This window comes from Panthera leo, chromosome B2 (assembly GCF_018350215.1).
Source record: "Panthera leo isolate Ple1 chromosome B2, P.leo_Ple1_pat1.1, whole genome shotgun sequence".
Lineage (NCBI taxonomy): Eukaryota > Metazoa > Chordata > Mammalia > Carnivora > Felidae > Panthera > Panthera leo.
Window position 1 is genome coordinate 78,091,126 of NC_056683.1, and position 20,612 is coordinate 78,111,737.

The 20,612-nt window shown below is 37.2% G+C and overlaps 1 protein-coding gene across 4 annotated transcripts in view; it reads left to right on the forward strand.

Moving 5' to 3' along the window:
• ORC3 (origin recognition complex subunit 3) overlaps positions 1 to 16,598 on the forward strand; it is a 62,420-nt gene extending 45,822 nt beyond the window's left edge. Inside the window, exons 14-20 of one of the 4 annotated variants that reach the window (XM_042939326.1) lie at positions 4,807 to 4,940; positions 7,210 to 7,289; positions 8,436 to 8,536; positions 12,212 to 12,353; positions 14,112 to 14,228; positions 14,965 to 15,044; positions 15,579 to 16,598. In XM_042939326.1, the coding sequence (XP_042795260.1) occupies positions 4,807 to 4,940; positions 7,210 to 7,289; positions 8,436 to 8,536; positions 12,212 to 12,353; positions 14,112 to 14,228; positions 14,965 to 15,044; positions 15,579 to 15,600 (676 nt within the window). In that variant the 3' untranslated portion in view covers positions 15,601 to 16,598. The other 3 variants (XM_042939323.1, XM_042939324.1, XM_042939325.1) reach the window with 3 other exon arrangements.
• The last annotated feature ends 4,014 nt before the right edge of the window (positions 16,599 to 20,612 follow it).

Below are 20,612 nucleotides of genomic sequence, written 5' to 3' on the forward strand. Positions count from 1 at the left end.
CAAAATATATCAAGAATCAAACCTCTTTTTGCCACCTTCCCTCACTGGTAACACCTGTCCAAGTCACTATCGTCTCTCATATGGAAAATTGTAAAACTGGTTTCCCTTGCTTCCATACATGTTCCCCCATGGGTTTTTCTCAAAACAGCAGTCAGCACAGTCTTTTTAAAATACATATAATTTCATTCCTTTGCTCTAAACAATTCCATGAACTCCCCTTTTCACTCAGAATAAAAGCCACAGTCTATATAGCAACCCTCTGTGATCTAGCCCTGCATTGCCTATCTCTTATTTCATTTCCTACTACTTGATTTCTCTTTCCACTCCAGCCACCTTGACCTCTTGTTCTTCTTGAACATGCCAGACATACACTCAGTGTAGGCCCTTTGCATGCATTATTCTCTCTGCCAGGAAAAGTTCTTACAAATACTCTCTTACCTCCTTCACGTGGTTGATCAAATATCTTCTTCTCAGTGAGGCCTAATAATCATTTTGAAATTCAAACCTATCTGCTCCTCCCCAAACTTCCCCCTTAATATTTTTCTATAATAATGTCAAGTTTTAGTATATACATAGTAATATGAGACATAGTGTTTGTTGTCTGTGCCCTACCTCCTCATCCCCCATCCATTAGAATACAAGTTTCATGAATACAGGGGTTTTTGTTTCACTGAGATGTATCCCAAAAGCCCAGAACAGTGGCTGGTATGTAGTAGGCATTCAGTAAGTGTTCACTGAATGAATGAATGGTTTCATGACTTACTAATGGTTGAAACCCATTTTGAAAACTCAGTTTGAAACATGCTGGTCTAGTGGCTAGACTCAATACTTAATTTTCTATTTGGGTGTTATTATAAAAAACTTTGAGGGATAAATTAAAATTTTCATTTTTTAGTTTTCAGTTTTGTTCATTCAGGTTTGGTTTGTCCAAAGTGGAGTCACTCTAATAATAATCTAAGTGAAAACATAACATTGCTTTTTGATATTACCATTCGTGTTCTATAACTTTGAAAGCCAGTCATCTACTGCTAACAGTTTGTACTTCTAGATTTTTTTCTAGGCACAAACAGGTATTAAATCATACTGGATAGGATGTTCTACAACTTGCATTTTTTTGGTTTTGAAATTTGTTCATTTTTGTTGTGGTAGTTACTTGTTTTGTACCTAATATCCTACTGTGGACACTGTGTCTTGAAATGTGGTGCAGCATGGTTGGTAAGAGCATGGATGCCAACCAAGCCAGACTTGGTTCTAATCCAGTCAAATTACCAAATTGGCAATTGCCAGTTACCAGACTCTAGACAAGTTACTTAAGTTTTCTGTGTCTCTGTTCCTCATCTCTTAATGTGGCAATAATAATAACTACATCATATAGTGTAGTAGAGATCAAATTCTGCCAAATACACATGTGCATATATGTTAACTGTCATCACTAGTACTATGTCATTGTTTATCACAGCTACATAATATCTCATTTTGAAAATGTAACATTTTATTTAATCAGTCCCTTGTTTGATATGTATTTGGGTTGTTTCTAATTCTTCACTGTTACAGTAATCACCAAGGGTAAATGTTCTCCTACATTTGTGTAATTTTCACAAAAATAAATACATATTTAATAGACTTTTAGGGTCTAAAATGTAAACACTTTTTCCAACGTACACTTGTGCCAACAGTGTATCAGTATTTGTTTCCCCACACTCATGCTGATGCTGGATATTATTAGGCTTAAATATCATTATTTTCTTCTGGTATTTTATAATTGATGGACTAGTTCTTTCTCCTATCCCCATGCCATACTCACATCTTTATTCTGTTTGAAATAATATTGAGGTAGTGATCTATTATACTCAAACTATTTCCATCTCTTCCCCAGTAATTAGAAGTACTACCTTGTATTATGTACCAAACTCCTATATATTCCTTGATCTCTTTGTAGACTTATTCTCATTATTGACCCGTTCATTCCTATAAAGTGCCATCTGATTTTAATCACTGTAGCTTATACTTTTTAATATATTAATAGCCCCACTGTACACAGTCAAGTATATACACATTATTCCTCTTTTTAAGGAACAGTTATTTTTTCCATATAAATTTTAGGATAATTTTATTGGGGTTTAAACAAATACTCACTGGACTTTTGTTTCAAAAAGTGTTAAAAGTATAGACTTATTTGGAATGAATTTGTATCTCTAAAACTTTAAATGTCTATTCACTTATTCAGGGTTTTCTTTTTTTGATATGTCTTACATATTTGTTATAAAGTATATTGCTTTGTTTTCTGTGGTTTTTGTTGCCATTTTGAATATGTTCTTTTTTTCCATTACATAGTTTAATATAAGATGGATTACATGTACATGTAAGGTGTCAACACAGGTGTATGTGTATACATGTCTTACATCCACACATCCTTCATACTCTTTAATACTTACGCAGTTCTTTTAGATTTTCCAATCTTATAGTCACATCATATGCAAATAATAAATTTCATCTTCCTTTGTAATGTTTGCACCACTTCTTTTTTCTTTCCTTTTTTTTTTTTTTTTTTTTTTTGCACCACTTCTTTTTTCTTAATTTGTTGTAGCAACTGGACTGTAGAATGATACTAAATAATAGTGATGAGGGGCGCCTGGGTGGCTCAGTCGGTTAAGCAGCCGACTTCGGCTCAGGTCATGATCTCGCGGTCCGTGAGTTCGAGCCCCGCGTCGAGCTCTGTGCTGACAGCTCAGAGCCTGGAGCCTGTTTTGGATTCTGTGTCTCCCTCTCTCTGACCGTCCCCTGTTCATGCTTTGTCTCTCTCTGTCTCAAAAATAAAAACATTAAAAAAAAAATAATAGTGATGATAGCAGGCATATGTTGATTCTGTGTATATATAATTTAATTGAAAAAATTTAATGATTTTATAGGGTTGGTCACATTATTAGCTCTACTTCAAGACTTGTTTTATATTAAACTGGAGAGTACTTGGGAAAGTGTAAGATCTTTTGCTCTTCTGGAAACAAGAACATTACCTTTGGCTAGTAAGAAAAAGAGTGATAACTCTCTGAATTCCTGGACGTTTACATCTGAAGTGAAGGATCTACCCCCTCCAACAAATGTCATGTTAAAAGTTATGACTAATAAAGTTTGATTTCAAAATTATATGACATAATGACATTTTTTTTCCTTATATCCTGAAAGTCAATAATAGGCGGGGCTTTGTCTCTCTCAATACTCAGTTTTGTAAGCTGCAGATAGATGCCCAGAAGGGCTGCCTGCAGCCTGGTACGCTTTTTCTCAGGGTGCTGCTGATGTGAGTTACCAGCTTCTGCCCCGCAAGCAAGCCATTGTCAGTGTTTCCTCGGACCCTGGAGATGCTGGTCGTGGCTATTTGAATAGGGCTAACGTTTGTCAGATATAACAGATTGTTCAAATGTATCTGACTTTGAGTTTAACTCTTTTAAGTTTAACTTCATCTGGGCAATAGAAAGTCAGACATTTTAAGTAATGTCAAATGTAATCAAGAATTAAATGTGTTGGTTTAATTTTCTTTGACCTCTAGCTGCCTTTCATTCACAGAAAAAGACTACTAATACTTCAGATAATTATTGCTATAGAAGGAGGAAGATCTTATGCTTTTTCTAGGCAAAAGTTTACTTTTGTCCACTCCTACCAGTTTCTGTATTTGTTGGTTGTATGACAATTCTTTATTTTTTGGTTGGGGTTTAAATTTAGTTGAAGTAACCAGCTTAATTGCTCAGTAGTCTTAGTCTACTTAGCTTTATATCTTTTTTCTGTCTTAGTAATGTTAGTATCTTTCCCAGATTTTTTATTATGAAAAATGTCAAACATAAGGTAGTTATCTTGCAGAATAGCCTATATTTTGGATTTGTCTGAGTCCTTCATGATAAATACAAGAACTTTTAATCATAGTAGTCTTCAGTTTTTAGGTCCATTTGCTGAAAATAATTTTTATACTTGTGTCATGGCACTTAATAATTACTAATATTGACCTAATTCCATTTCATTCTGTTACTGAATATGATCTTAGTAGAGAGATCCTTATATAAGTAAGGGTTCTGAGAATGGGATCCTAATTTTTAGAAGATCTGTGTTCTGTTTCTAACAGATTTCTTCTGTGGCCTTGAGTGCATTATACAACCATTCCACCTGTGCTATATAAAACACACAGAATTGCTTACCTTTTAAAAAAATTTAGTGGATTTAATGACTGATGTTTATAAAGCCCATAGAATATGTTAAAATATAGCTAAGATGGTAATAATTAGAGAAATGATTATGATATTTTTTTGGTCCTCTCAAATAAGCTTTCATTTAGTTTAAGTGTTGTATCTTCAGCAGACATTTCTGTCTCAGATCTGAAGCAAAGGGACACTAACCTTAAATGCCTACCTACTGTGTGGTAAGCATTGGGCTAGAGTCTTCAAATGCATCTCCTCATTTAATTTTTAAGCCTCCATCTAACCTGTGAAATATGTGAATTCTTATTTCCATTTTATAGACCGGGAAACCCAGGGTCAGAGTGGTTTGGTAACTTGCTGTGTACTACAAACCTAGTAAGTGCTGCAATCAGGCTGTGAGCCTGGAGCTTTGTACATTTGTGAGTTGAGCTTTATTATGAGAACGTTTCTAAATACTTCTGAAATGTCACATACATTGAGGAAAATCTCTCCCCCCAAATTTGGTAGCTACTAGTGAAGAATTTATACCATCTTTTTCTGACCAGAAACATTTAATATACAGAGTGTTAAGTATATTAATTTTCCCATTACAGTATGTCTCCTGTCACTGATTATATTCTAGGATGTTGGCAAAGGATGAACTGATGACCATACTTCAGAAATGTTTCAAGGTTTTTAAGTCCTCTTCTGAAAAGCAGCTTGGGAGCACAGCAAAGAGAATAGAGGAGTTTCTGGCCCAGTTTCAGAGTCTTGATGGTGAGAATATAGCATCTTGCCAATTGTACTGGCTATGAAATTTAACTAAATAAAATAACATGGAAAACCCCATTTTCTGATGTTTGAGAGATAAAGAGATAAAGTAGTTCATGGGCAGTCAGCATACCAACCCTCAGAATATCATATCCTGACAATCACAAATAAGACAAGTGGTTCTCTTCCAGATTTGGTTTAAACAATGAAGATCATCAAATGGTCAGGAAAAAAAATTCTTTCCAGATGGACAGCTTAGAGGACTTACATTTACCTTAAAAAAAAAAAAAAAAAAAATCAAAAAGATTGGAGAGAGTAGCAGGGCATCATAATTAAGGACTCCTTTTAGATGTTTTTTCTTAAGCATTTCATCAAGTTCTTTTAGATTTCAAAAACACTGCATAAATCATTTGTAAGCCTGAAGAATTAATAGCTGTGAACCACTTTCACAAAAATGAGGCTCATTGGTATGCTGATTACCAAAATATGCATGAGGTTTGCTTTAATCTGATTTATAAAAGCTATAATCTTTCAGTCCTAAATGAACTGAGGCAGCCTGGCATTCCCATGTTGAAGTGTTGTAATTTCCTTGATTTTGCCTGACCGCCACACGGCCATTTATATTTGCTGAATGCTGCCTTGCCTGATTGTGTATGAGTAGCCATGTTATGATGCAGCAGGACTTCTCTGTGTTTTCCAGGGGCACCATGGATTGATACTGATCGTTAACTTTTCATGGGCTCTTCTCTTGCTCTCATTCTAGCACTAAAGTATGGTATTCTTGGTAAAACAAACAAAGAGTATGGACCCTTTATTTTCCCCTACTTAGGGAAATTTTACTTTGGGAGGTTGAGGGAAGGAGGCAGTGTGGTATGTAAGCACATAGATTGGACGTGGCATGATGAAAATACTTCACACTTGGAATGTCTGTCAATCCTTTCTACGTTTGGCAAGTGTTCCTTTGTCTTGAAAATCCTTTGGATTAAAGGAAACTGCTTTTGCTGAGATCCCTCCATATCTGTCCACAGCTGCCATGCTAGGTCAGTGGAAGATGAAGAGAAAGTTTCCTTGTCTGGAGTGACATGAGCAGCCAGCACGAGGAAGTACAGTACTAAGAGTGTTCGCTTCAGGCTGTATGTAGGCATTGCTCTTTTGCACTGTAGCATGAGCTGAACCATTTTTCAAATCATATTTTAAAGGACTGGAGATTAGTGTAGAAATCATTGAGTTCAGTTACAAACAGACTAAAGCCCAGGAAGAGAATGTACTTCCTCCAGATCCCACAGCTAGCTAGTGCTAGCACCCAGGTTCCAGCTCCCCTCTCATAAGCCAGCTCATTGCTTTTGTTCATTCATTCATAATTTAAATGCCCCTTAACTGTGGTTATTGGGACAGTGAGGGGACACCCTTAAGGACATAAATAAGGTAAAAGACTTAATATATATAAGTAGGTAAATTACAATCTTTTAAAAAATTGGACTTAGTTTTTATTTTGTAAAATAAAACTTGATATTATAACAATTAACATAAGCTGGTGAAATAAATTGTGATATACTAAATAATAAAGGAATGCAGCTTTTTGAAATGGGAAGTTTGGAGATTAAGATGATTAACATTCTGAAGATAAAGAATTTTACGAGTTGAAGTAAAACCACTGTAAAGAAATATCTGTATTGTCTATTCTCAGAAGTGATACTCTGTTAATAATAAAGTAAAATTAACACCCCCCCCTTCCCAACACACACACACACACACACACACACACACACACACACACACATTAGACAAGTAGAGATATTTGACTATATGCTATCTCTGGTTCCTTAACTATGTTTTATAGTCTGGGTTTAAAATTACATTTGTAGGGTCACAGTGTCAGATCAGGTTTTCAAGGCTCTGCTACTTGCTAATGAAATGGCACAAAGAATTTATTAGATATTTAACCTTAAATTATATTTTTCTTGAATGAAGAATTATCCATAGCTAAGAAGAAATTTATTCTTTTAGAACAGTGCAGATTCTGCAGCCACATCCTCTTGTCTTAGATTTAGTCCAAATAAGCCATGTGAATGTGAAATTCCTAAAACCTGCCTTACATAGGAAGAGGGTTGTTTTAGAGCCTCATGCTCTCCATAAGCACAACTACACCTTTCACCAGCTGCAGTTTTCTGTTCCCTTTGGTGCACTTTATTTCCCGTGGAGTTCTAGAAATATTTGTTCTTTTGACTGGAATGGATTTACCCTAGTTGCTGTATATTGGTTTTATATTAAAAAGCAGAAGCCAAAGAAGAAGAAGATACTTCAGGGCTACAGTCAAAGGGGCTTCAGAAGACAGACCTTTATCATCTTCAGAAGGTAAATTTTTCCTTCCAACTGCATCTTGCAACACTCCTTTTTTTAGTGTGTGCTCTAGATTAGCTCTGCCTGTGTTTTTGTTTTTATTTTTCATCCACAATCAGGAACAAAGCAGATTTTGTAACACACTTATAAATTGAACATCCTGTTTATCTGATCCACTGCCATCCTCATTCTCTATTTACAAAGTCTGGAATTTACTAGCCAACATAGGTGGAAACTGTTCCTTCAGGCTTAGAATAGGAATTAACCAGCAGTAAGGAAAAAATGGGAACATTTGTTGCAAAAAGGTATCTGATTATTTATCTGATGCATTTGACTTTTTGTTTGATCAAGCAGAAATCCATAAGAACCTAACCCATTAATTTTAGGGACTTGACTTTTTAATGCATATTCAGTAGAGACCAGGAACTGAGCCACAGTACACCCAACATAATCTTTGTCAGTTAATTCTAACTTTAGGATCTTGGTTGTCAAAGTAAAGAACATTTCTTTGTATCATGATACCAAGTTATGATAAATGTAAACTTTCAATCAAAGCAAGGCAGAACACATTGAATTTATTCTCATGGCCAAAGTGTAAGGATTTTTTTCCTCCTACTTGTAAGTCCTTTTCTTTTTTAAGAAATTTTTTTTAAAGTTTATTTATTTATTTAGGCGGGGGAGGGAGAGATTGAGCGCACATGCACAAGCTAGTCAAGGGTGCAGAGAGAGAGGGAGACACAGAATCTGAAGCAGGCTCCAGGCTCTGAGCTGTCAGCGCAGAGCCCGATGTGGAGCTCGAACCCATAAACCATGGGATCATGACCAGAGCCAAAGTCGGCTGCTTAATCGACTGAGCCACCCAGGCTCACCCCATATAAATCCTTTTCTTAAATGAACCAATGGGTTGTGGATTGTGAGCACTCTACCGTATAATAGCAATGAAGTGAACTGCTCTTTTTCTTTTTCCCTGAAATAAACTTGATATATATTTGAAGCAAAACACTTAGGAGGAGAGATTCTTTGCAGACCTTAAAAATAAAAAGTAAACGCAACCCTCATTGATCTTGCTTTTTCTGTGCACATTCTGTCTGTGGACCTAGAGCTCCCCTCTGAGTTTTCTGTTGCAGAATCACCAGAAAAAATATGTTCTTTCATCCATAGTCCTTATTGGAAATGAAGGAATTAAGAAGAACCAGTAAGAAGCAGACCAGGTTTGAAGCACTCAGAGAAAAAGTTGTCAACTTCATTGACAGTCTGGTGAGGTGAGTCTGTTGCTCTTAAGAGCTAAAAATCAGGCTATTTTCCCAATAAGACTGGGGTGATAGCTGTCCATAGCCAATCCAGGGCACTTTCTCCTAGATTAGGCTTTATGCTTTTCAGGCCCCTTCATCTAGCTTAGAATTGTAATTTTGATTCATTTTCCATCCTTATTAAGATGTCTCATCAAAGGACTAGTTCATTCCTTTACTGCCAGTTCAAGAACACAGATTTAAATTTGATCTCTCTAGTTCATTAGGCTGGTGTTGGAGGAGTGGGGTGTGAAAATAGAAAGCTGAGTGTTTTTTACCCTAACAACAGAATGTTTGCATTGCACTGTATCCTTGCTCTGCCTGTGCTGGGAGTATGATGGGTCTAGGCCAAGCCCAGAAGACACAGCCAGCTAGCCATAATGCCCTCTTTTATCCAGAGTAAGGCGCTTCTAATTCTAAAGAATACCAGTGCAACTTATTATCAGCACTAGATTCATGTTGAGAAATGTAATTTAGAAGTCCATTAGCCTATATTTTAAGATTATTTCTTTTTGGGAAACCCAGATCATTCTGATTCATAGATTTCCCAAAAGCCAATTTTATGTAGCTGTTTAGGATTTCCCACCTAAGCCTCCTTTCAGGCAATTGGGACATGCTATAAGGGGAAAAAAAAAAAAAAAAAAGAGAAGTGTGAAAACGAAAATGATTTAATAGTTAAAAAATAGGAAAAAGCTGTTATTTATCATTGCTTATTCTGTATTTTAATGGCAGTTCAAACAGCAGGCTAGGCACTGAATATAATCCAGTGCCAAAAAGAACAGCTCAGTTACTGAAGGCAGAGTAGTTTTCTGATAAATGACCTGTCCTTCTTCAAAGTGAAAAGTTCCATTTTCCAGGACAGTGTGGGAGCCATTGTTGCTAATCATTAGGGAGAAATTACTAATGTCATGCAAGAGGTCCAAATGATCAACCAAGTGTGACAAAAGGTAGGTTAAAGTAAGAAATGTGTCATGTAAAAGTGATGCAATGCAACATCGAATTGACCTGCTGGCCGGAATTGACCTTTTAGAACTTTAGTTAACCTTGCCCTCCTGTTAACCTTGCACTACTGGGCTTTCCTGTTCTGTAGTTTTTGCCCCAAGTTTCTGGCTCCTTTCCTTTACCAACCTGTGGCCATTGTTATTGCTAAAAAATGTAGTGTATTTTAACATAATTGTAGGCTAAATGCCAGGTTCCTTTCTGAGTTCCTACAAATCCCAAATTGTAGGCTTTGAAATCAAACAGCTATTCCTCTTTTGTGATCTTTGACCTAATTATGTCTGACTTTTTACCTTTCTGAGCGGTTACCGAAATAAAGTTGAGCATGATTGAATTGTGCTGTGTTGTGAAATCACAAAATTATCCATACTAGGATTTACTGTCTTTATCAAAATTGACTATCCCAGGCAGGAAGAGATTAGGATTGTAGCATGTTAGAACTAAAAGGGACCTGAGGAGTCATGTGGCACCTAAAGCCCAGAGTGAAGCTAGGACTTCTGGATGGTCACACAGTCCTAGTCTACTGACATCCATCAAAAGTCCCTCTCCATTTCTCCATACAGTCTCCAAGGAGACCACATCACAGATGTTTGAACAGAGTTTGGAGTCCTGGAGAAAAGATGTTTGTTAAAGATAAATATAAGCAATAGACTTTGAGAGACAGGGTTCTCAGTTTACCTTGAGCAGCTCTTGATGAAACTACTGAGAATTAGAAGTACTACTTTCTGAGTTACTGTTTTCACCAGAATACAAACTTCAACTTTGTAGCCCTTTTTGACACTAAGTGGTCCTATCAGTTCCCACAAAACCACCTCTTTTGTTTGTGACCTCTGCTTCTCCCAGCAAATAAGCTGCAGAAGTGTGCTTCTATGCTAATCTCCACATTTGCAGTTGGACAGAAATCCTAATGTACGATGATGTTTTGTCACTATTGTTGTTCAACTAATGTAGCAGCCCAGTGTAAACAAAATACAGGCATATATTTTATTTTGCCTCTGATGGAGGTTCTTTGAGGGTATCCACATAGGCCTTTTGCCTTGGGAATTACCTGAATTTCTAAACATTAAATAAATGTAAAGATGTTAAAAAGGGAGAGGAGTAAAAATGAAAAATGTGAGATAATAGTTTTTTTCTGAAATTGACTCTGTCTGGTTGCCTTGTTTGATTTCCAGTCCTTACTTCATAGCAGGGACTTCCAACAGGGCCTTTTAATGACAGTCATTATAATGATTGGGGAGAGACAGCCTGAGGTTGGTGCAGGAAGAGCTGATTACAAACTGGGTAGCCAGCCAGCTGGGGAGGCAGTTGATGTTACAAAACCTATGCCAGAGGCTACAGCTAATTTAACCTTGAGTAAGAGGTTAGCAGTACTTAAGGTACAGAATGCTGATCCTTAGCGCCAATTCAAAATCCTAGACTTTGCCAGTGGGTTTTCTTCTGACGAACTCTAGGGAAGGAGCAGCATCTACAAGTGGAATGAGCAGGGGGCCAGGAGCTTTCTTAAGATGAGGAGAGGTGATGTGCATGGTTAATACCTCCATGTCCTCTTTTCCTTAAAGCTACTGACCACACAGGTGGAGCAGGTGTAGAGGGATTTTGTCCCAAGAGGGGAGACAGCCAGGACACAGGGAAGAAGAGCGTAATTTCTCTGGTGGCGAGGCTGAGGCAGCTGCTTTTTCTGCCTGCACTTGGTGAACTGACACAAATCTGTCATGTGGCTAAAATATTTAAAGCCCAGGGACAGGACTAAGTCCCCTGAATCTTTATGAAGGCATGTGAATGAACTACTTTAAACAAGTTAGTGACTTACTACTCTTACCCTTGCGTTGTGTTTGCCAAGGTTTCTCCCTTCCAATTTGCTACCCTCCAGGCCACTCAAGAGTGATGTCACTGTCAGGGCACAGGCAAGCTGATAGGCTCATTAGACATTGAAAGTGAACTTTTTAATGCTTTATTTCCTAAGTTCAAATTTCATTAAGATTGGTTTGTCATCTAGCTCATAAATAAGAGAAAAAACACAAGTTTCAGTGGTTTTTCTAATTGAAATTTTAGTGATGAACAGTTGGCTTGTTTTCTAATATTCTGAAGCTAAAATTTAGCCTTTTTTGTCTTCTAAAGTAAAATTTAATTCTAACATATAAAAACCTCCCACGTATCATTTCTATGAAACTTCAAAAAATTTTCCATGTTCCCAAAAGAATTTCCTAACTTCTTAAATCCAGGTCTGTCTGAGGCCTGTGTTGTAAACCCTGCCAGGAGTTACAGGTCTGCTGTGGTAAGGAGTGTAGCTATCTTGGTTTTCTCAACAATTACTTCAAGAAAGTATTCTTTAATACTGTAAGGTATCATAAAGCTTTTGAGCAGAAATGTAACTTAGGTACATTTGTTCCTAAAGGTTTAAATCAGAACTGAAATACAGTTTCTTAAACTCTAATGAGTCTGAAAGTTTTAAAAAATATTGTATGAAAAAGGTACAATTCTGAGTGAACCTGTACTATTATATTTGGCTTTTGTTTCATTTGTTTTTGGTTCTTGATTTTGCTTTTTAAGTAAGTTGCTCAGTCTTCCAGAGGACTGACAAAATGTTACACTGAAAATAAACCTGTGCTTATCTAAAAACAGATACCTACCTCCCTTTGGCTGTTTCAGAGAATACCTTCTGCCTCCAGAGACACAGCCTCTGCACGAGGTGATGTACTTCAGTGCCGCCCACACCCTGCGTGCGCACCTGAACGCTGCTCCCAGAATCGCCCTCCACACTGCACTCAACAATCCTTATTATTATCTCAAGGTAAAAAGCCTATTTGTTACTCTGAAAGTTTGATTCAGACCCCAGGCTTCATTTACCATAAAAATATTGTAAATTTGCAGTCCTAATAAATGGGGAGTTGGTAGCGCAGGATTATACCTCTTTTAGGTGTAAAAAAATTCTTTAGACTTTAGAGGGCATTTTCTAAGCCAGTGAATAATGCTGCCAACTTTCGATTGTGTGTAATTATCTTCCCCTTCATGTGGTAAAATGCCAGATCACAGGCATGAAGACACCAGAGTATAATGCTACTACTCTTGTGAAAATAAATGTTTCCTACAGACATAACATCAGATCATGGATCAAACAGTATTTAAAAGATCCAGATGGTTTGTTTATGATATAAGAAATAAATAGTTTGGGATTTTCAATCAAAGAAAGATCTACTCCGAGAGAGTATCTCAAGAGCTGAGTATAGAGGATGGCCAATAATCTGGCAGGGATGAAACTCCTAAAATCCAGACATATTTGCTAGCTCCAAGAAGCTTTTCTTGGGGCACCTGGGTGGCACAGTTGGTTGAGCATCTGACTCTTGACATCTGCTGAGATCACGATGTCACAGTTTGTGGGATCAAGCCCTGCGTCGGGCTCTGCACTGACAGCACGGAGCCTGCTTGGGATTCTCTCTCTCTCTCTCTCTCTCTCTCTCTCTCTGCTGCTCCCCTGCTCAAACACATGCTCTCTCACAAAAGAAACTTAAAAAAAAAAAAAAAAAAGCTGTTTTTTAAATAGAGTTCAGTACAGTTCAGAGTTTTAAAAACTTCAGATGAAGCCATCATTTTAAACATTTCAGTAAGTTTATGTATACATGAAATAATCTGTTGACAATTTGCTAATACATTCATTTGTTTTGAACTCAGCTAAACACCTAGAAATCTTGGCCCAAAAGATATTTAAGAAATGATTTCATAAAAATCTATGAAGAATGTTCCACTTTACTGGTTTTCTATCCCAAAATGGCACTCAAGCTAGCATGCTAAGCATTACAAGAGAATACTGAGTAGGAAGATAGAAATCAGTGGTTTTCAATGATGGTGGTAGTGGGGACTTGAATATTTCATATTTAAAGCACAAAATATTTTTACTATATAAAACACAAATTAAAATTTCTCTTCAGTGGTAGGTCACAGTAGAGATCTGGTATGATTTTAAGAGTCTTTGGGGAGGATATATATTATAAACTCCATGTGTATGTATGTGTGAGAGATTGTCTCAGTAAGAACTATAGATTTCAAACATGTTAAAAAAGATGGTTTTTGTAGGAGTTAGGATCTGCAGTGTTTGACAGCTTTTTGAGAAGTAACTTACAACTCTGGTAGTGGTATGTTGGTATTAATAGAGAATAATTATTGCTATAATTACAAGTGTTAGAAGTGGCATTTTATTGAAAATCCCAAGAAAGTCCATAAACTTTTTATGGAAAATAGAAATGCATTAGGGTCTCTGAAAATAATAATGTATGATTAAAATTGAAAAATTAATAATTGGATTAAAATGAAAAATACACTTGTTTTCTGATCCTGATTATTCTTCCAGTGACTAGGAGGTAAGGGGATGATGATGAAGACCTAATCCAAAACAAGAGCTAAGTAACTGTTAGTAAATGCAGCTCACTAAATAAAGGAAACCAAAGACTTCCATGTACTGGCTTACTGAATTTAGTTTGAGGGTTCATTAACGGCTGCTTGTGTTCCTAATCATTTCCAAAAGGCAGACATCTTAGTTTACTGTTGTTTTTAGAATGAAGCACTGAAAAGTGAAGAAGGCTGCATTCCAAATGTCGCCCCGGACATCTGCATAGCATATAAACTGCACCTCGAGTGTAGCAGGCTAATCAACCTTGTGGACTGGTCAGAGGTAGGTCAGGGGGAAAAGAGCAAGCTGTATATTTGCCTCGCTATCCGTGACCATTCTCCTGGGGTTTTAATACTTTTGGTACTTTGGAACTCATCTTTCATTTTTTTAATGCCCTGTTTTTTTGTTTGGAAAGCGTAAATCCCCTCATATTGCAAAATCTCCTCCAGATAAGCAGGTCATTCAAGGGTCCCACTCCAAGTCCTGTGCACTCTGATTCCACACCTCAACGAAGTGAATTTTGTGAGTGTGCCAGGTCAAAATAAGTATGTGACCTACCCCTACAGTTAACAGTAAGCAGGAGCTAAACAGTTTAGGTTGGTTCTGTTATTCCACAGAAGTGTATTATTAACTAGTGTTTCCCTTATCACATAAAACAAAAAAAATATTGGAATAGCTATACAACAGATGTAGCAATCAGGAAGTACAAGGAATGCTTGGCAAGGCAACCGACGACTGTTGTTACTAAGATAAATAACTTCTTTCCATCCTCAGAAGAGCATTACAAAGTTAACTCTGTCAGAGGCCCTATTTAACAGATGTCACCATTTAAAAATATGCATGATTGGCACCTTCTAAGAAGATTAGTTTTAAGAATCTGAAATTTGGTGCAATATTTCAAAAATGTGCCAGCTATCAGCAGCAGTACTTGACCTGGCTTCATACAGTCATCAAATGCAATAAAAGATACTTGGCAGTGATAGAGATTTTTATTTTCTTCTGTCTTGTCTCTCAAAAGGCTTTTGCAACAGTTGTGACAGCTGCTGAAAAAATGGATGCAAATTCTATAACCTCAGAAGAAAGGAATGAAATTATCCAGTATCCTTTTTTAAAAAACCAGTTCTACAATGTCCAGGTTTACATGGCATATAAGCCTATAGTTTCTCCAGACTTATTTTAGAGATTTATAAAGATGTGCCCCAGACAACATTATTACTTGTTAATATTAACCATACCATCCCAGAATAACTTGTTTCTAAACACTTATTCCAAGTTTAAAATGAGACCAAATCCCAAACTTGTATCAAGGTCATACTCCCGAATTTAGCAAAAATGTCCCATAACTGTCAATGTAATTATGTTTTTCTAAGGTGATCGATGATGTACTATTAGAAGTTGAAGGGGAAGCAATTTTCAGACTGTAAGAAAAATTAGAATTAGGTAAGCTTTAAGCACTTTACCATTCATGTCTTGTCGACAGTGGATTCTAATTACATTTGATGTTTTCCAGTAAGGATTACGGTTTAATTTAGGAATAGATATTTGAACTTTACTTCAGTTTAACAACTGATGTTTTAACATTGAGATTTTAACCTTTTTGTCAAAAAATATGGCAAATTTCCTTAGCCGCAGCCTCCAGTGCTCGATTTATTAGAGCTGTTTCCGAACTAGAACTTTTAGGATTTATAAAACCTACCAAACAGAAGACTGACCATGTGGCAAGGCTAACATGGGGAGGCTGCTAGAAAGCAAAAAGGACACCAGTCATATTTATAAACCACCATGAGACTGTTGGCGAGAAATGTATAATCCTTGTGTGAGATGCTTCACCACAAATAGACTGCTCACCCCAAACAGGAATATATCAAAATACCTTTGGAGTACTTTAGAATCCAACAAATGATATGCTTACATTTTAACTAAAACCTCTCGCACATTATCACTGCAGTTTTCAGTCATTTCTAAATTATAAATGTTCTTGAGCACACATAGTTTATAAATGTAATAAATTCCTTTATCCAGGAGTATAAATTCTTTGCAGTTTGTTTAATAGTACTCATTACTGCTCCCTCAGTTTCTTGAACTGGCATTCCTCCCTTTAGTAAATTGTGTAGTAAGTGAAATGAATATCCTACAGGTTTATTTCTCCTAGTGACTAGAGGTTCTAAAACTGCCTCTGCTGCCCCATTTCCTTTAGTCTGAAAAAATTTTAAATCCCAAGCTCTTTGGCTTTATGCTTAAATACAGTAAATATTCTACTTCAGAATGACCCATCATGGAGTTGTAGAGCCTGTAAGATCTTTACAAATCACATCTCAATCTTAGGATATCCAACTGAGGAAAGTAAAGTCCAAATAGAATGACATCCATATCTCTTTCATAACAAGAACTCAAGACAGTGAAACAAAGCTACCCCGAGTTCATTATTTAATGTTCTACTCCCATGAGAGTTCTGGGACATATCTTTAAGAGTATTCACTTACCAAAATTACCATGAAGATATGACCACAAGGGGGAAAAAAATCAAATTCAGTAGAAACTCGCTTGTTTCACAAACCTTAGTACGAACTATGTAATTATAGGCCTTTTTTGTGTGTGAAGTCAACTTTAATGTAGAACTAATTAAATTTTAACATAAAGACATTTTTTTTTAATGTTATTTGAGAGAGAGTGTACACGTGCACACAAGCGGGCAGAGGGGCACAGAGAGGGAGAATCCTAAGCAGGCTGCGTGCTGTCAGCAAGGCTGATGTGGGGCTCCATCTCCTGAAGCAGGAGATCATGACCTGAGCTAAAATCAAGAGTCGGACACTTAACTGACTGAGCCACCCAGGTGTCCCTAATATAAAGAAATTTAATGGATAGCTTAAACCTCAATCCTGGAGTGTGTAAAGACATGTCATATAGTATAGAGTATCTTTGTCCTCTCAACATGATGGGCTGAAATGACATTATTGGGTAACTGCTCCATTCCCCCTCCTTCTGCTCCAAAAACAAAAATGTTAGATGCACTAGATCTCAAAAACAAATTGTCAAAATGTTGCCAGGCTCTAAAACAAAGGGAAATCCCAAGGTACCAGAAATAAAATCAAATGCATGCCAGAACAGAAAACATTTAGCCCTGTAGAGCTGTCAGAAAGACAATTATCAGAGTAGCATTACTCTGAGGTAAATGTCTTCTCATCATCTTAAAGATGCCAGGATTTCTCATGGAGTGGTAAACACATGTACATATGAGCACAAAGAGCTATCAACGTGGAAATTAAGGAATTTGTAATATGCAGACACAAACAGCACCACCATAAGGAACAAACTGGACACATAGAGGCATTTGACAATTTGGAATCCATAAAGGCAGAGCCTCTGTCAAATGCATATGATTAGAGCAAAGAATAAATTCCTGTTCTGTGAAGTCTCCATGACTTACCTTCACAGCAACTAGCTCAGCATTTTTTCTCATTCCCCTCCAGTCAAATGTGCCTTCACCATGTGTTTCATTTTTGGTAACGGTTGGTAAGATCTAAGGAAGGGGAATGTATGGATAATTTTGAGGATTTTCCACCTATTGCCTATTTAAGCGAGGCAGTTGACAATGGGAAAAGTTTTCCAATATCCCATGTCTTGTTAATATGAAGACACCATCAATATCTACAATGTGATTTCCTCCAGCTTTCAAATGGTGCCAGTGAGCACCAGAGAAAATTATGTTTAGAAATTATGAATTTCAAGGACACTCAGAGCAAAATGCTTATCATACTGTAAGGTACAGAGGAACTGGCCTCATACAGACAGGCTTACCTCTGAGGCACCCTGAGAAGTCATAGCCCTGCTTTCATTTTTCTTTTGTTGGGCATTTAGTTGAATTCATGCTACCTGAATGCGTATCATGCACTGAACCACTTTTCTTATTACCTACTTTAAAGAATAGGTCAGAGTAGCAAGACGGAAACTGTTGTTTTTATAGTGAATATCCAAAAAAGCTATGAAATTAAAGCTCATGAAGCTCATTAGTGGGATTTCTGGAGCATTAAGTGTCACCTTAGTTCTGCGTCCATTTCTTAATATAGTAAAACCAAAATACCAAAATGGGATATTCTGATTCATTACATCTTTGTTCAATGAAATACTACTCTGCAAACCCTGTAGTAGTTTGAAATTCATTAAAAAACTGTTTACTGTGTACATACCATACTCTAGGCACTGTTTCAGGCACTGTGATACTTCACTGAACAAAGATCTTTGCCCTCACTGCCCTCTAACAGAAGAACAGATAATTATATAGTTATGTGTTACAGAAAAAAAAAAAGAAAACAACAAAACCAGGATATCAAGCTGCAATTTTAAATAGTAGTCTCAGCAGGTCTCACTGAGAGGAGTTTTTGAACAAGTTGGTCAAAGATTTACCCCTGAAGTTTTATAGATGTGCACTGTTGGCAGAGAACAGCAGGAGTATACAAACTACATGGGAGGATCAGGAGGCAGCCAATGTGGGATAGGCAGGGTGAGCAGGCAAGAGACCAGAATTAAGGAAGGTGGGGTAGAATGCATGTAATTTAGGGCCCTGTAGACCACTATAAAAGTCTTTGACTTTTACTTAGGGTAGGAAGCCATCTAAGTAAAAGATTTAGATCTTTAAATGATCACTGTGACTGCTATAGGAGACTGGGAGAGGTGGTAAGGACACACAGATGAAGCAAAACAAAAACCACAAGACCACAATTGGGCAATCACTGACTAAAGAAGAGATGGTGAGACTGGAGACGGAACCAAGACTACTAGATGGACTGTTTTTTGGCTGAGAAACTAGAATACAGATGCCATTAACTGGGAATGATGATTTGGAGGAAAAAGTTTGAGAGGCAAAAGTAAGGAATTTGGTTTTAGACATAAGTTTTGAGACCTCTATTAAACATCCAAGTGGAAATGCCTGCATAGACTAAGAATATAATATTTTTTAACATAATTTCCTACTTCTATCAAGGCAAATAAGTTTCTTTAAAGTTTATTTTGAGGGAGAGGGAGAGAGTGTGAGCAGAGAAAGGGCAGAGAGAGAGGGAGAGAGAATCCCAAGCAAGCTCTGCACTTGTGATGTGGGGCTCAGACTCACGAACTGTGAGATCATGACCTGAGCCAAAACTAAGAGATGCTTAACTGTCTGGGCTACCTAGGAATGCAAGAGGTTAATACAATCTTATGTCTTTAGGATTAGATGTGGTCACCAAACAGAGTATGAACAGAGGTGGCAAGGAGCCCAAGGTTAAATCCTGGGGCATATGTATGTTTTAACATTTAGAAAAATGAAGACTGAGCCAGCAGGGAACAAGAAAAAAAAAGTTATGTAGAACCAACTGAAACACTTTTCAAGGTCAAATGTTGATTAGATTTAGCACTGTGGAAATCACTGGTAGTTTAAATAGAGTAGTGGAGAAAAGTCTGACAGGCATCCTGTATCAAATGACCTAACAAAATGTCCAAACTTATCACTAGTCCTGGGAAAGCCAGCCATACATTGTGTGATGTAACGTGAACACTACAGCAGCATCTTGTATTAAATAAAAACTTTAGGGATGCCAGAGTGGCTCAGTTGGTTAAGCTTCCAGTTCATGGTTTCACTCAGGTCATGATCTCACAGTTCATGGGTTCAAGCTCTGCGTTGGGATCCATGCAGCCAGTGTGGAGTCTGCTTGGGATTCCGTTCCCTCTCTCTCTGCCCCTCTCCCCCTCCCCCTCCCTAAATAAACTTTAAATTACTTTAGACCTAGCGTCCAGTTTACAGTTCAAAGTGATATAAAAGGTTAAATTAAATGACACTATGAAGAAACAGTCAAGAAGACAACAGGTCTAGTTGTTCCAGAAAGTCACAATCTTGATTTAATCCTGCTTTAGGGAGAAAAAAAAGCTGCAAACGATCTTTGGGGAATGGGAAAATCTAACTATGGCCTGCGTGTTAAATTAGGAAAGTATTTTAAGTAGAATAATGGGATTAAAGTTCTGTATAGAAGAACCATCTTATTCTTAGGAGATAAATCATGTATGTGTTCTTTGAAAGTTAAAAACATACATATGAAAGAAATATGACAAGGTAATTTTTCACATTAAGTTGATCACTTTCTATGAAATTTTCCTAATAGAAGTTGGTGAAAAGGGAGTAAAACTAGAAAACTCTTGACTTTTGCTGTAAAGGTGGTAGCAGAAAAAAAGGTAATAGCTGGAAGAAGGATCACAGGATCAAGATTTTTCTTTTAATGTTTATTTTTGAGAGTGAGAGAGCTGGTGCCAGCCTGAGCAGGGGAGGGGCAGAAAGAGAGAGAGAAAGAATTCCAAACAGGCTCCGAGCTGTCAGCTCAGAGCCCGATGTGGGGTTTGAACTCACAAACCATGAGATCATGATCTGAGCTGAAACCAAGAGTTGAGGCTTAACTGAGCCACCCAGGCACCCTCAATTTTTTTAACAGCATATTTTGTGTGCTTTTGGGAATGATCTAGTAGAAAATGGATGTAGTAATAGAGAAGACTCATCTTTCAGTGAGACAGGTATTTGGATCTAATGCTCCTTACCTAAGGCAAGCACAGGAGCAGAGCACTGGAAAGCCTTGTCTAGCAACAGGCAAGGGACAGGCTATTAGGTGCTTTAGAAGATCTGCTTATTAACACCAATTACTGTAT